Source organism: Myodes glareolus, chromosome 8 (genome assembly GCF_982192425.1).
Source record: "Myodes glareolus chromosome 8, mMyoGla1.1, whole genome shotgun sequence".
NCBI lineage: Eukaryota > Metazoa > Chordata > Mammalia > Rodentia > Cricetidae > Myodes > Myodes glareolus.
Window position 1 is genome coordinate 20932284 of NC_142033.1, and position 16996 is coordinate 20949279.

At 35.6% G+C, this 16996-nt stretch overlaps 1 protein-coding gene across 3 annotated transcripts; it reads left to right on the plus strand.

The window, feature by feature from the left end:
* Positions 1-205: 205 nt before the first annotated feature.
* On the plus strand, positions 206-12409 carry LOC125408174 (UDP-glucuronosyltransferase 2B17-like). 3 transcript variants are annotated; one of them, XM_087908922.1, is made up of 7 exons: positions 206-553; positions 932-977; positions 2444-2592; positions 3980-4111; positions 9311-9398; positions 9874-10093; positions 11762-12409. In XM_087908922.1, exons 1-7 carry the CDS (start codon positions 251-253, stop codon positions 12039-12041), a joined length of 1218 nt encoding a protein of 405 aa, XP_087765048.1. In that variant the 5' UTR covers positions 206-250; the 3' UTR covers positions 12042-12409. The 3 variants fall into 3 exon arrangements, with proteins under 3 accessions (XP_087765048.1, XP_087765046.1, XP_087765047.1); XM_087908920.1 differs by having other exon boundaries at positions 206-977; XM_087908921.1 differs by lacking the exon at positions 3980-4111 and having other exon boundaries at positions 206-977.
* Positions 12410-16996: the final 4587 nt, after the last annotated feature.

A 16996-nucleotide genomic window follows, 5' to 3' on the forward strand; every position in this document is an offset into this window, starting at 1 on the left:
AGTTATGCAAACAGGTCACGGACTCTTGAATTTGCTTCATTACAAAACATTTGTCATTAAACACTGAGATGCAAATATGAATAATTAATATTTGTTTTTACTATCTCCATTAGACAGAAGTTCAATGTGGTCATTTACTGCATTTGCTTTGGTCAACCTCGGTTATATTTTAACTCAAGGCCTTTTCTCCTTAGATATAAGGATAAGCGATGACACAGGGGACACACTGAGACAGAAGATTTGATGTCCCATGATGACTGTGAAGTGGATGTCTGTCCTGCTGCTCCTACAGATGAGTTGTTACTTCAGATCTGGGAGCTGTGGGAAGGTGTTGGTATGGCCATTGGAATACAGTCACTGGCTGAATCTAAAGACAATACTGGATGAACTTGTACAGAGGGGTCATGAAGTGACAGTTCTGAGATCTTCAGCGTCCATCTTTCTTGATCCCCAAAAATCACCTGGTCTGAAGTTTGAGAGTTTTCCTACATCTGTCAGTAAAGATGATCTGGTCAAGGTTTTCACAAAGTTTGTGGATGTATGGACTAATGAGGTACCAAGAGATTTGTGTTTATCCTTCTCTCCTTCACTACAAAACATGGTTAATGAATTATCTGATACCTATCTAAGGCTTTGCAAAGAAACAGTTTCAAACAAACAACTTATAACAAAACTGCAGAGATCCAAGTTTGATGTCCTTTTCTCAGATGCCATTGCTCCCTGTGGGGAGTTGATAGCTGAACTTCTCCATATCCCTTTTCTGTACAGTCTTCGCTTCTCTCCTGGCTACACAATGGAAAAGTACAGTGGGAAATTTCTAGTTCCTCCCTCTTATGTACCTGTAATTTTGTCAGGACTAGGTGGTCAAATGACTTTCATGGAGAGGGTAAAAAATATGATGTGTATGCTGTATTTTGACTTTTGGTTCCAGACATTTAATGAGAAGAAATGGAGTCAGTTTTACAGTGAAACATTGGGTAAGTTATGTTTCTTCTCAGTAGCTCAGTGACCTAAATTTCACAAGTATTTAAATCTATAGTCATGTCCATAAAATACAAAGTCAACTTGCCTTTTAAAGGTGATCAAATGTAATATGCTAATAGCTACCAAAGTCACTGTAAAAGCTCACATTATTGATCAAAGTGAAGTATGTATTAGACCTTAAACAGAACTTTCTGGTAAGATACAGAGCCGCCAAGAGAAGCAAGTAGACTTTTCTTAAGTGGTTCTTCCTTGTTTTGCTGTAATTTTAATCTGTTTTAATAAGTAGCTAGCTAGTTATACAAATCAAAATTAATATATATCAAGGAATAAAATATTTTAGAGTTTCAATATGTACATAACATTAAAAATTACTTTCTCTTACATAGGCAGCTGTCTTTATTTTTAAAATAAACTGAGGGGCTTGAAAATATGACTAAAAGTTTAAGAGGTTTTTCTTCTGTTCCTTTTGAGTAACTGAGTTCTGCTCCTAGCACTCATCCATGAACAGTGACTCAAAATTGCCTGTAACTTCTGTTTTAGGGGACCTGCTGCTCTTTTATGGTATTTGCCAATTCTTAAATAAACTTGGTATTAATAAACAGACACATATACATAAATAGAAAATATATATTATAAAATATTTTCTCTGTATTTTCTGTAAAGAATTCCTTTACTCTTGAAAGATACAATGTTAGGTCACAGGCTGAAAAGTAGAACAGGGGTTTCTACCAACACCATACGTTTTTATTGTATACTTTTCTAACAGCCATTATTTAAACAGTACAGAAGCATGGATATACACATACCTGGTCTTTATTTTTTGATGTCTTGTTTTCTTTTCTCTTTAAAAGTATGTCATAGGTAATACTAGCCAAAGTTTCTATTCTCATAATTTCTGAAAATATTGTGATTGTTTTTGTAAGATAAGTACTATTAAATTTCTTAATATGAAACAAAATTTGAAGCACTAACCAGAAATTCATCCATTCATAAACTTTACAGCTCCCTTAGCAAAACAAGGAAGAAGGACTAGATACACACTACAAGAACCCTGGGGAAATCTGGCCGTGGTACATGGTGTGATGTTACTTTTGGACCTGGACTGTGTGTCTATATTTGCACTGTTCCTTTTAAAGATGTAGAAAGGATTAAAATGTGTGCTCATTAAATGGTGGTTTAGTGGGTTATTTCAAATTACTGTGGAAACATTAGGTAATGCTTACAGTTTGTTTTAAAAATAAATCCAAAACTGATATTTATGTATATTATATAAGTCAAATATACTGTAAATTATGTTACATATGAAGAAACATTGATGTTTAAATCAATGTTTAATATTATTAAGCACATGTTTCATATTAAACATATATTCTTCCATCATTTTAAAGAAATATATTTTATATTCATATGACAATCCTGTCAACTTTTCTCTTTCTAATTTGTTCATTTCTCCTTCTAGGAAGGCCCACTACCTTAACTGAGACAATAGGAAAAGCAGAAATGTGGCTCATTAGAACCTACTGGGATTTGGAGTTTCCTCGCCCAACCTTACCAAACGTTGATTTTGTTGGAGGTCTCCACAGCAAACCTGCTAAACCCTTGCCTAAGGTAAATATATTCTTTAGATATCTTTTTCAGTTTGATCTCCTTCTTGTGAACGTGATTATACACCCTTCAGTACATTTTTCTCCCAGGGATAGAGATATATAGGAACTGGACTTAAGCCTCCTGCTAAATAGGAGTTCAATTAACAAAGGAAAAATATGATAAACCTAGGAAATATTCATATCAGTAAATTAAATTAGGTTAACTAGGGTCCATAGGTTGTTGGCCATTGTGTAAAGTCCTTACCTAGTAACTATGAGGATGTAACTTTGAATCCTAACACCCAGGTAAAAAGTTTGGTAACCCAGCACAGTTCTATGACATGAGCACTGAGGTTGCAGAAAAAGGTTGATTCTGGGATTATGCTGACCACTAGCCTGTTAAAAAAATGGTGACATTAGTGTTCAATGTGAGACAATCTCAAAACCTATGTTGAATACTGATAAAAGAAGACATTAGATTTTAACTTTTGGCATCTATGTGCTAAACAAAAACAAGGAACCTCCTCAGCATACCCAAAACAACACACACACACACACACACACATAGGTATGCACATGGGCACAGACACATAAGCAACATGCACATATTTGCAGAAACACACATAAGCACACACATGTTCACACACATATACACAAACACAAATGTGCACACAAGCAAACACACATATAAACACATGGACAAAAGACAGAAAAATTAACTCAATTGTGCTTATCAATCATAAACTGCTCATCACCAAAGCTATGATTAACATATATCCAAGGTAAATGTTTGATATCCAAACAAATAGCATAGACATAGTTTCTCTCCGACCAGTAAATTTTAAATATCAGCTCTGAAAATACTCTATTTATACACCATATCAGAAAGTTATTATATAGTATATGTTTATCCTGTATTTATGATTATTTTACAAAGAACCAAACATTTTCTTAAGCATAGTAGGAAGTTTGTGAAAATCACCACATATGTACATACTATAACATAAATATTATTTCAACAAACACTAGTTAATAAGATTAAATCAGCCATTATAGTAGAAAAATTAAATAGCAAGGGAAAAATACCACCCTTTCTGTAGGAAGAAAGCTTGCAATTGAAGCAATAATTTTTGAGAGCTTTATAGAATATACTTGCACTCCTGAGTTCTAATTTTGCCAAAGGAAAATATTTTGAACGTTTGCTGGACAATGTGTGAGTATAGTTTGTGTGGATGCCTGCAAAATTCAAAGTCTTTGATATTGACATGTTTGTCTTTGTATGTTTTAACACCACTTTATTAAATATTCCTATAAACACTACAATTTTTATTCTCCTAGTTTCTCCACAAAGGTTTCATAAGTGATTATTGTACACCTATAATTTGTTTTGAAGTAAATTCTCTTCACAGGAAATGGAAGACTTTGTCCAGACTTCTGGAGAGCATGGTGTTGTGGTGTTTTCTCTGGGGTCAATGGTCAGAAATGTGTCAGAAGACAAAGCCAATGCAATCGCATGGGCCCTTGCCCAGATTCCACAAAAGGTGAGGGAAATCTTTCCATGGGACGTGACTCTATACTAAGTCTGTGATCGTCCTTGAAAGATCTGATTATAGCAATGGTTGTGTGAAAGAAGAGTTTAAGGAAGCTCTAATTTCCCTTAGTCAAATTTAGAAATTTATATTTACAATAGATGTTTCAATACAGTTGAAGGTGTTTTTGACTGAGAGTGATTTGGATATAAACACAGTGATCAATATGGGAACATTCTGAAATGCTGGCATGATGATGACATTGCTATCAAGAGTATATAGACACAGCCAAATTCTTCAGAGTCAGTTGTTCTATTTGTTCATTAATTAAAGTCACTGCATACATTAGATTTTCAGGGGTGAGTTAATTTGTATTTAATATTTCTATCAGAATAACAGAAAGTAGGTGTTGAAAAAGTTTGAAATGCAGCATGACTCTGCACCATAATTTTGGTGTTCAGGATGCTGTTAAGAGGGCCTTTCAAAGGAAGGGAGTCAGAGGTTCACCAACTGTCAATAAAAGTACAGTTTTGGCTAACTGAGAGAAAAAGCAATAGAAGAAAAAAAATCTATTTTCTGGTTGGTCTGCCAGTATTTGTAGAAGAAATATCTAAGGAAAAGTTAAAGATGGGTACTTCCCTCACAGTGATGTTTGCATCATAAAAGATGAAACTCACAACTCTGCTCTAAACCAGTCAGAGTAAAGTCTTACCACTCAAGATATAGGAAAATAAGAAAGGAACCAAAAGAACATAAGGTAAAAAATAAAGTTTCAGATGACTCACTTCATAAAGCATACTGCAAAGTAATTTTCCATGGATTAAAATGAATGTTTATGAATGTTTTTAGGTTTTGTAGTGGAACAGCCTCTCTTTAATTACCTACATTATTTTTTGATGTCATCCTGTAGTTGAATTTATCAGTCACGTAGCAAATTCATGTTAACCGTGTGGCTAATGTTCCATTCTATAACGTCTGTCTGAGAATTTCAACACTAACAATTATCCTAGGCTTCAGCTTGAGACTGTTTTTTCTGTCACAGAGCATTCATGACTATTTGGAGTACACAACTGGTCTTGAGGGAACCTATTTTAGGGATGCCGAGTGGAATGGATAGAGAAGGGCTGATTTAGGGAAGACTGATGTAGGGGAATGAATATGATAACAGGATACTATCTGACCTCCCAAAGAAGTGAAGACAAAAAGAGATGTCAGTTTCACTTTCTGTGGTCATAGTCGTCGTTTAGATGGCAGATGGAGTCCCAGTGTGCAGGCATGTTCTGAGCCTATTGCTCTGAATAAATAACTTTACAAAAACAATAGTTTTGGGGGGTGAATGTGATACAAGTGGTTGAATGTTTTATTTTAAAACCTAAACTGTTCTTGCTCCAGGGCCAGTGAGACTTGGGAGAACGGGGCAGAAAATGAGGTAGAATAAAGTCTCAGGCCAGAGTCAACTTTATGCAGAGAATCAGACAACGTATGGGCTGAAGGTTAAGAAAGGTCTTATGAGCAAAATATACATGAGTTAAAGCTGTATACAACCATAATGAGAATCCCTGTGTGACAAAAACCTGTTTTTCCACAGAGGCACACAAAGAGCAGTTTAGACATTATCTAGAAAACAGCAGCAAGCAGTAGTGGTTACCCTGAAGTAAACACACTCCTTTCTACTACATCTGGGAGAAGAGCAAAAACACATTTCAAGAAATAATAGGGTATGAAGTTAAAAGTAAAACAGTTTTCTACCCTCCATAGTAATGTACAAATAAAAATTGAAAAGCCATATACTTCTGTAACTCTCTTTAAAACTGATTGTTACTAAGGGGAATACAGTACAGCAAGATTCAAAACTATATGATTGTTGACATTGGGTCCTCCCCTGATTTACTGATTGAACAAGAAAAAGAAGACAAGCAGTCAGTATTTTATGGCCGTTATGGTGTAAATAAATCCATTCTAAAGGTTTATCCTTTTGTGTTACACTACATCGAGGAGATAATCGAGTAGTGAAAATAAGTTTAAAGGCAGCAAATTATCCACACTGTGGGGGCCCACAGAAGTGGTTCCACTCCACATTGAGCAAAGGCCAGAGAATTCAAGCCTATTTCTGTTCCTTTAAGAATAAGATAGGTTTGCCTCAGGGAGTGGCTGCCTACAAGATACTTGGTCTAAAGTGTAGTCACTGTATGTCTTGCCTAAAACATCAGAATGCTTATCTTAGGAAATAGAGTTTGCATCTGAAGTATTGAAGGAATTAATTGTTCTATTTGTTCTTTGTGTCATGTTAAATCAGTCTTTTGCCTTCTCCCTTTTTTGAATTGGGGTATATAAGCATATGAAAAACAAACACAGGCATATACACTATTCAGTATTCACTGGATAATCCTCCTGCTTCTATCATATAAGTCTGAATTTCTTTCATAGCTCTGTTCCTCCTACCTGACTTTTCTAATCCACAGGCTGCTAAACTGAAACTTGCAAAACCTGTCAAGGCTGAACCCGACAGATGTCACCACAAAAGATGTTACTCAAATTTGTGGCTGTGACTCTACACAATATAAAAATGCCTCCTTTAATTTAAAATCAAATAAATATAATTTTCCTTTATCACTCAAGATAAAATTAAGAACTATAGAATGCTTTCTCTCAGAGATTTAGATAGATTGGTTATGTCATAATTAGGAATTCATAAAATGGTATACAGAAAATTAACATACCCTAATAGTTTATGAAAGTAATTTAATGTTTATAAGTTGTCTAATGGACATTAAAGGAGGTGGGGAGTTGCTTGAATGTTGTTGTAGTAACTAGTTACACCAGATACTACACAGTTGTTTCATTGCTGTACTTTTTCAGGTGTAATAATTAACCCATATTTATGTAGTACATCCTGAGTCATGTCCTAGATGGATTGTAGCTCTTTCTCTTTGGGGAAGACTAACAAGACATCATTCATATAATTAATAATATTGAATTAAAAAAAATAAAAATGTAAGGAAAGGATGTAACTGTTCTTTTGTATGCTGCAGAAGAAGGTTTATTATAGATATATGAAAGAACATAGCCCGAGGCAGAGACAGCGACATCTCAAAGAGTGCAGAGAGTTCATGACCAGCCTGTGCTGTGCCATGTGAGGAGAGGGGTGAGGGGAAGGATGAGGGTAGAGAGGGGAATCAGGTGAAGCAGCCTGGAGAGGAAAGGCATGAAAAAGGGCAGGATATCATAATGGTTGGATTATGTAGGGAAGAACAGCCCAGTCCATTGGGCTGGAGAGTTCAAGATAGGGGGCAGGGTATGTCAGGCAGGAGGGTCCCACAGGTAGGGACTGAAGAATGAAGGGAAAACCAGGCAGACAGATCAAATTTGCAATATTAAATATTCACCTTAGCAATTTGTCCAAGGTTTGAAACTATCAAATCTAGGCCCATTCAAGGGAAGGCCTCCCTCACAGACTCTAAATCATTTGCAGCACAGTATTGACACATAATAGGGGATTTTGTCATGTCTTGGTTTAATACAGTCTATTAATATCAGAACAGAGATCCTTTATGGTTGAACGAAGGAACAGAAAAGCCAAAATGTACCTTTATGATGATGAATATGTTTAGTAAAAAACCAATTTTACAAATGCAAAATTATTAAATGCCAACAATAGCTGTCTTTAGGTAAACCAGGTTGTAAAGTTCCCATTGACCACATGGTGGCAATAATATTTCATAAGTCAATCAACCATCTCCATTTACCAGATTATTTTTTAATTATAAAACTAGGAGAATTTCAGGGAGAAAAAGAGATCTCCATCTGCCTATTCTTCACTGTTCTCAGGAAACCTTGTGAAGATCCCATATTTTTCTTTAGAAACAGACAAGACAGGGTCACTAGATTTCATATAATTTTGACTTCTATGAAATCCCAAGTCATGTTTATATTTTTGTGCACGTGGGAATATAGACTCCATAATCCCTTGTAACTCTTCCCTAGTCCTTTCTAGGACTAATGAAAATAACTGAATATTTTCATTAGCAATTCTGATTGTGAAGTTGACTGAAAGTCACACTGAGATAAGCTTGAGGAAAGGGACTTCAAAGCTCACCCCACAGTGACAAACTTCATCCAGCAAGGCCACACCTCCTGATATTGCCACTCTTTTGGGGGGGTATTTTTATCGAACCACAGCAGAAATGCACAAGGGACAGTTTAATCTTTATCTCGATGACAATAGCAAGCAGTAGTGGTTAACCTGAAATACACCCACTCTTATCTGTTATACCTGGAAGGAGGGTGAAACATACTTACAAAAAAATCTAGCATTTTGAAGAAATTGAGGTCACAAGATTCTTGTCTTGTTATCTCAGAATGCTCTCTCAAGCACTCAGAATTCTGCTTATGTGACTCCATTCCTGGGTCATGTTCCATAACTACACTATGTAAAATTATTCCCTGAATGGGCCAGATGATTCCATATTCCTATTGGTCAACACAATAGTATTGTTTCAAAGAACTTCAGACCAGAGAGAACTATGGATCGGGAATATTTGTCACGAATAAGGAATCAAAGTTTAACAACTTGAAATTTAATGAAAATAACATAGAACAGGTGAATAAAAGTAAACCCCCCAAAGCATTTAAAATATATCAGTGTTAAAAATAGACTATTAGAACTGTCAAAATATATTCATATAAATATGAGTTATTAAAGTTGTGCAATTCTTCTCTGAGATTGAATTATATCGCTGTGGGAGTGTATTAAATATTTTCATACATCTTTAAATATCTCATTAGTCTAAACATCTTTGCTTAGAAAAATAATGATTATGTTCAACCTGTCTGAATGTAAAAATAAGCACAGACACTTCTGTCACAGTCTCCTTCTCAGTCTCTCTAGAGTTCTCAGTATTAACCCTTTCTGAAATCTTCATCCCTATTATTGGATGTGTTCACGTATATTATATTTAAATATACAAAGATCTATTTTTATAATTTCTGTTTTTAAAATTATAATACAATTGATCTTTCTCCCTTTTTGTTATTCCTCCAAACCCTCTCATATCCATTCTCCTTGCTCTCTTTCAAATTCATAGCACCATTTTTATGAATGCTGTTACACACACACATATATATATATATATAAAACACTAAATATAATTTATTTAATCTGTATAATGCAAAATTTGGCTCCAGCAATAAAGACTATCTAATCTTTAACAGGTTCTTTGGAGATTTGAGGGCAAAACACCAGATACCTTAGGACCCAATACCAGAGTTTACAAATGGCTCCCCCAGAATGACCTTCTAGGTAAGACACTCAGAACAAACCTGTCCTGGTTGACTTCAAAATCCTTTATATTACACTTAGTGAATGTATTATTTATTTAAGATAACAAGTTCTGGTATGCAGTTGGTCATTTTTAATACTCATTTTCTCTTAACTACCATGAATGTCATGTGTTTCAGTGGGAACCAGGATTTCACAGTTCAACTCTCAAGTCCAAAGCAATTCTGCAAAATATATCTCTGTAAATTTAATTTCTTCTCACCATTAAAGAAGAAAAGATTTCATCAAGTTTATGAGTGTTAGAATCTTCACATAGGTTTTCTTTGGATGAGAATTGAGGGGAAACAAAAGTTGTATGGTAAACTAATTTAATAAATTGAATTAAGTACAATGAATCTTCATGTAGAAAATCTCCTTTCAGTTCCTGATAGTGAACATTTCTTATTTCATGTCTAAGACTGCTAATTAATGTCAATCTGAATTCATCTTATTCTAGGTCATCCAAAAACCAAAGCCTTTGTAACTCATGGTGGCGCCAATGGAATCTATGAGGCGATCCATTTTGGAATCCCTATGATTGGCATTCCTTTGTTTGGAGAGCAACATGATAACATTGCCTACATAGTAGCCAAAGGAGCAGCTATTTCATTAGATTTCAGAACAATGACAAGGTCAGATTTGCTCAGTGCACTGGAGGCTGTCATAGATAATCCTTCGTGAGTATAACCTTTTGAAATATATATATATATTTATATATATATGTTGTTATTTGTTTATCATATTATTCTTACTTCAGGTCTCAGGGCTATGCTTCTTAATTGAATGCTCATTCAGCAATAGAAACCTACCTTCCACCTTGAGAGAATAAGCAACATCAATAGGCTCGATTTTTAGGAAGTTTCTTGAACAAACCTGGCAAACCTCTTATAAAGAGGATTATTTATATTTGGTATTGAGGTGTATGTTAGGTGCTCTTTGACTCTTCAATTGAGCAGCATCAGTCCAGAAGAGGAAAAGAGCATTAAAATTATATATGTATGTTTATACATAAAGTTTTATTTGTTATGGGGGATTTGGATTGATTATTAAAAGTAAAATTTGTTATGACTTTTTCTGATATTTTTATTGGTACTTTATTATTGTCTTACTTTTTTTATATTAACCTTCCTCACCCTTCCCTAAGGTGCTTTCCCTCTTCTCATTACCTAATCAGATAAGTTACAAATTAAATTTTAATAGATGTAACATGTATACTAAGAAATAATAATCATTTAATGAGAATAAATAAATAATTTTCTCATCTTGCTTTGTAAATAAAAAGGCAGTATGTTACCCTTATTATCATTGCTAATTCTCCTGCATCAAACTGACATCAGAGTTGATGACTTGTCTTTATAACTCTTCTCCTTTAGATGTTCATCAATAATTATTTCAGCATTAGAATCAAGTACACATTGTATTTGATCTTCAGTGTGAAATTTTTACAATTCATACTTCTAAAATGGCATTGCTAACAAAAAATAAATATCAATAATAGGAGAAAAAATTAGACTTGAAAGATGGCTCTGTGGAAAATGGGTGATCTACCCTCGCAGAGGACCAGAGTTCTGTTCCCAACACTTACATCAGTTGATTACAAACATCTGTAACACTAACTCTAGCAGCTCTCATAACACACACACAAACACACACACACACACACACATATTTACAAACTTTACACTCTCACATACATATTTAAAAGTAATAGCAAAAATTTATTGTGATTATACTTTATAATAAGAATAATAAAAGTAATAAAAATTTCAGTACAGTGACAGAGACAAAAATTATTTTTCCTATTAATTTCATCAAATATTTGATAACCTTAATTAGAAAAACATAAAATCAATGAGAGCAGTTGTTAGAGCTATTTAATCAGAACCAGGAAATTCATTGATACATGTAACATAAAAATCTCATTTCAATCATTATCAACTTTACACAGATATGCACCACTATGAGGACTTGATAGTGATTTGGCTTCTACTTATACATCCTGACACTAGTACACATTTTGTACACAAAATTTACTAATAATTGCTTATGGGTAACTGAAGCTTTATATATTCAAATAATATCTTATTTTGATTTATTTTGTATTTAAGACTTAGCTGTCTTTAAACTCTAGGGATATTTGATCTTTATTATTTTTCTTTTTACATGCTTAATCCTTCATACTCAAGGAAATCAGACATGCCTCTGAAGATCTTCCCAGTCATGAACATGAAACAAAATACATTTTCCTTCTATATTGTGTGATTATCTTTAATGTTTACTCAAAAATTTAAATATTTGCATTTTTCATTTCTTATGTAAGTTAATGTCTGTTTTCCTTATTTCAGTTATAAAAAGAATGCTATGTGGTTGTCAACTATTCATCATGACCAGCCCATGAAACCCCTGGACAGAGTCATCTTCTGGATTGAGTTTGTCATGCGCCACAAAGGGGCCAAGCACCTGAGACCACTCGCACACAACCTCAACTGGTACCAGTACAACTCTCTGGATGTGATTGGATTCCTGCTGGCCTGTGTGGCAGTCATAGCTTTTCTTTCCATAAAATTCTTCTTATACATTTATCGAAAGTTTGTAAAGACAGGAAAGAAAATGAAGAGTGAGTAGAGCTCATTGAGAAGGCACATGAACTACATTTCAGCATCATTCCAGTTTATGAACGGCCTTCTGAACATTCACTGATTACTCTGTCAAGGCATATCTTCATTAGAGAGGAAGGGAAGCAAGAAATAATGCAATTATATTATAATCTCACAAAATAAAAGACATAATGAAAAGAAAATGCTGAGCAAATGATAAGGAATAACCAAGTGCTTACCAAGTTCCTCCATGGTATCAGCTTCTGTCCTGCCTCCTGAATCCTTCCTTGAACCCCTGGCCTACTTTTCCTCAGCAATGGAAAGCGAGCTATGAGATGAAATAAACCCTCTTTTTCATCAAACAATTAAAAACGAAAATTAAAATTTAAAATCTAAGGAGAGGCCTCGGCGTTTGTTATTCAGGACATGCAGCACTATGATGAGCAAATATGTGGTGGAGAGGTGAACAAGAAAGTGAAGTGGGAGCAGTTTGTTCTCTGTGAAGAGAGGAGGATCAGGAGATGTGAAGGCAGCAAGAAACAGCTTGATGAGAGAGATCTTTACTGCCATCAGAGACCATGGTGTTATCTAAGCCTGTGCTGCTGCAGAGGACCATGGCTGAGTTCATGGCCCTTCTGTAGCAGGGGTCTGTGTCACATGGACCTCCTTGGTCTGGGCTCCCATTTGAGGCCATGTTGTTGTCTGAGTATGGTGCTGAACTGGTACAAACCCTCACCAAACACCACACAGTCACACCAGCAGTGATACAAGTGCTGAAAACATGGACCTGCCCTTCTTCTGGGCAGTGTGCATAGCTGGCCCCACTGGTGTGGGCATGGGAGAGCTAAACCCACCCATTGTTGGCCACAGGACTAGGGTAGGCTCGCCCTGCAACTTGCCTGAGCAGCTAGGAAGAGTTGGGCCTAATCGCAGGTGTGGATGAGGATGGCCTCATTAGTGTGGGAAAGTTGATTTTCACCCCTCATTTTGGATCTTGTCAGTGTCAGAGAGTTGGCCCAGGTTATATGGGTGAGGAACAGCTAGCCCTGAGAGTGTGGAGACAGAAAAGTCAGCCTCACCCCTCGCCTAGGCTTCATGAAGAGCTAGCATTGGTGACCAACTCAGCTACCACTCAGGCCTGGATTCTGGGTTTTGAGCTGGTCCACACAGCACAAAGCACATCTAGTTAGCTGCTGGAGTTAAGGGAGGGGCAGCTCCTGCAGAACCAAAATTTCAGGATCTCCATGGCTCAAGGCAGCAACAGGATAGCCCAGAGGAGTCTCAGGGAGGATCCAGCATCAATAGTGTAGAAGATCCCAGAGGCCTTGAACCAGCCCAATGACTCATTGCAGTGAACATTCACAAGTAAAGCTGTTTGCTTAAAGAGTACACCGTGTGACACACCGTGAGACACTGCAGCTTCCCCCATGAGACATTTTTGTAATTTTTATTTTCTATTTTCTTTCGGGGAGGGAAGTTACAAGCATGGAAGGCGGATCTGAAAGGCCTGAGAAATGAGTGGAATTGAGATGTATAATGTGAAATTCACAATCAATAAAAAAATTGTGGAAAAAATTTAAACAAAGAAGCAACCTTTATTCTTTTATGAAATATTAGTGTGAAAATAATTATAGAAGTAATGATTCATCTTGCTATCCTTTCTTATATTCATACAAGTTGTATTTGCAGCTTGGTGTTGTGTAATTACATATGTATGAGCAAGTTAGTTAAACAAATAAATTAAAACAATAACTGACAAAATTCATACATCTTATCATAATATATTACTGATGATTGCCTCAGAGCAGGAAAGACAGACAATGTGAGAGAAGTTTAAGAAGAGAATGAGATTGTGTTGTAAATGATGGTAAAAGATGTAAATGCAGTCTTTTGTTTTTCTTTTTGTTGTCCCTGTTAATTTTATTTTAATTTTTGTTTTTCTTAATTTTTTTCCTTTATTTTCCATACAAACCACAGTTTCCCCTCTTTACTCTCCTCCCATTCCCTTCATTCATTTTCTGACCACCCTCCATCTATGCCTCCTCCATTAAAAGGTTCAGGCCCTCCATGGGAATCAGAATAGCATGGCCTATCAAGTTAAGACAGGACCAACATCCTTCCCCTCCATCAAAGCTGGGAAAGGCACACCAACATAGAGAATTGGTTCCAAGGAGCCATCAGGGACAGGTCCTTGTCCCACTATGAGGGACCCCACAAACAGACCAAGCAACACAACTGTCACCCAGAAGCACACTAGTTAGGATTATTTTCAGACATACTTCTTCCTCTTTTTCTATTCTCTCTCTCTCGTTCTTATTCTTCCTCTGTCTCTGTCTCTCTCTGTCTCTGTCTCTGTCTCTCTCTCTCTCTCTCTCTCTCTCTCTCTTTCTCTCATTGCAGACATCCGCAAATCACAGAGTAGAACATCAGTGTTTCAGTGGCTTCCTTTCTGTTATCTCTTATATGTTCAGCATTGACTAATCAATATTGATGAAGACAAACTCTCTGTCCAGTTAGTGACTTCTAACAAGATCTTGACAGTCTGTGTCACCCAAAAGTTTAAGTTTTAGCTAGCTGAATGCCAAGGGCTGATTGTGGTCTTGTTCTGGTATTATTAGATGTACCCATCTGCTTACTTGTCTGATGTTTTAGGATTTAGTTTCCAACTTTCTGACCTATGCTAGAATTTTGCATGTAGACTGCTCATTCAATTCCCAGCCATGCATATCCAAAATAATCACACAGAAACTATATTAGTTGCAATATTGTGACTAATAACTTAAGTGTATTTCTATCTAGCTCTTACATATTAAATTAACCCATTTCTATTATTTTATATCCCAAATGATGCTCATCATTTACAGTTAAGGTTCAGGTGTCTGTATTTTTTTTTTTTGGTGTCTTCATCTCTCTGACTCTGCCTTATTTTCTCTTCTATGTCTGCTTGGAATTTGTGCCTTGCTCTATTCTGCCCTGTCACAGACCCCAGAAGCTTCTTTATTCATTAACCAATAAAAGCAACACATATACAGAAGGACTTCCCACACCAAGAACTGGATTCTTTTTATTGATGTAAGCTTATGTACATGTAATTTTGTGGATTATGTGAGTTTTTATTGTGTGCCATTTCTATTACTCCACTAAACAAATGGTCAAGGGTGCTTTCCACATTTGAATTCAGAGTCAGTCATACACATATCAGCTAGTATTTATTCACTATCAAAATAAGAAATTTAATTTTAAGACTCCCTCTTTTTCTTGAGTATATGTAATGTCCTCTTTATATGTCTTGCTGTATGTCTTTCATTATTTACAACAGATTAAATTTGACCTAAAATTTCTAGTCTAGTCCTATACTTCGATTGGGGCATCTTTTGAGTCTAGCACTTGGTCCATTTTGAAAGGTGTATCATAAAAATTATAGACATTGGAAATGATTTTATTTTATGCAATTTACATATAAAAATAGTTCACTAAAATTTGGGGAATGTTCACAAAAGATCAATAGATTAGAAGTGACTCTAAAATAAAGAAATGTCTAATATGTAGGACTTCTCATAGCCTCCAATATCGGATGGTCATATTCTCATTCCTTGGGATTTGAATTATGAGTACAATAGTTGACCCCTGTACTGATGGCTACAAAAAACTTGCTAATTGAATTTAAGAGTCACTCAAGAAGAGGAAAATCATGCCACGTACTGAAAATCTAGCTAGCAATATGGAGTTGATGATATCATAGATATTCAAGGAGAACTTACAATGAACTTTACTAAACCAACATACACAGGAAAGAGTAGTGTTCACCTTTCATAAGAAAGAAACTAAATCACTATTTGATACAGAACATCACAATCAATCAAATACAGAGCACACATGATTGTCTGGTGTCCAGCTCCAACTGACTTATCTACAACACAGCACCCACTCCTAAGGCTCAGGAATCACCATGGAAAGGCGACAAAAAAAATTGTAAGTCAGAGAAACAGAAAGTCTTCTATGAGAATCTTTCTTCCAGATGTCAAGGAAGCAACATGCATGAAGTCTCATCAACATGGCTGCCTAAAAATGACCTGAACAAGAAGTAGACCACTATACATATGAACACTAAAGTGAGAAATTACATATGTCCCCAGTCTTAGGCAAAGTACTGGAGACAACTAAGAAATACTCAGAGTAGGAGGAATAGTCTTCCCTAAGGAACAGTCCCTAGATAAGTTATTAACGTCTAATTAGGATGACCTGAAATAATCCATATAAAAGTAACATTATATTGGATTAGCAGGTTGTATTGATATATTTAGGTAAATATATATTATAAATGTATCTTTGTATTTATGGTGTTGTATGTGCATGCATGTAGTTGTGCATGTGTATATATGAGTGTGTGTGTGTGTGTGTGTGTGTGTGTGTGTGTTGTGAGAGAGACAGAGAGAGAGAGAGAGAGAGAGAGAGAGAGCAAAGCAAGGGTACAGAGAAGAAATTGAAGGAAAGAAAAGAAATGGGCAAACATTTTAATTTCAAAAAATAAAATTAGATGTAGCAGTGCTATTGTAGTAGGTTTATATGTTGCTGATGGTCAAATATGAGTATAGAAATTACCCAGTCTCTTTAAAGTCAATATGACTACATCACAAACCAAATTGCAAGACATGGTACTACAGAAGTTGGTGTTTTCCTTGCTAATGGAAAGCTTGTTCGGACCTGATCATTCCATTCTGTACTCCCAGTTTTACCCTTCGAATTGAAAGTATTTATCATGTGGCATTGTTTGGGAGGACTTTGTAACCTGGCTCTGATTTTATACAAGTTCATGGTAAAATGTTCACTTTGAGTATCAGAAGACATTTTGAACTTTGGTCTTTTAAACATTACTGGAACTGTTAACTGTGGCAGATTTTCAAAGTCTCAGTGAATTTCACTTGATGAACCTATGATATCAAAGAGTAAAGTTTTTTCTTGGAAATGACTTGGTAGACTATC

Excerpts from the sequence above, each read along its gene's own strand:
- LOC125408174 (XM_087908920.1), top strand. The coding sequence starts at position 251 with ATGATGACTGTGAAGTGGATGTCTGTCCTGCTGCTCCTACAGATGAGT. Across the intron at positions 978-2,443 it reads GTTTTACAGTGAAACATTGG|GAAGGCCCACTACCTTAACT; the intron begins GTAAGTTATGTT and ends TTCTCCTTCTAG. Across the intron at positions 9,399-9,873 it reads CCCCCAGAATGACCTTCTAG|GTCATCCAAAAACCAAAGCC; the intron begins GTAAGACACTCA and ends ATCTTATTCTAG.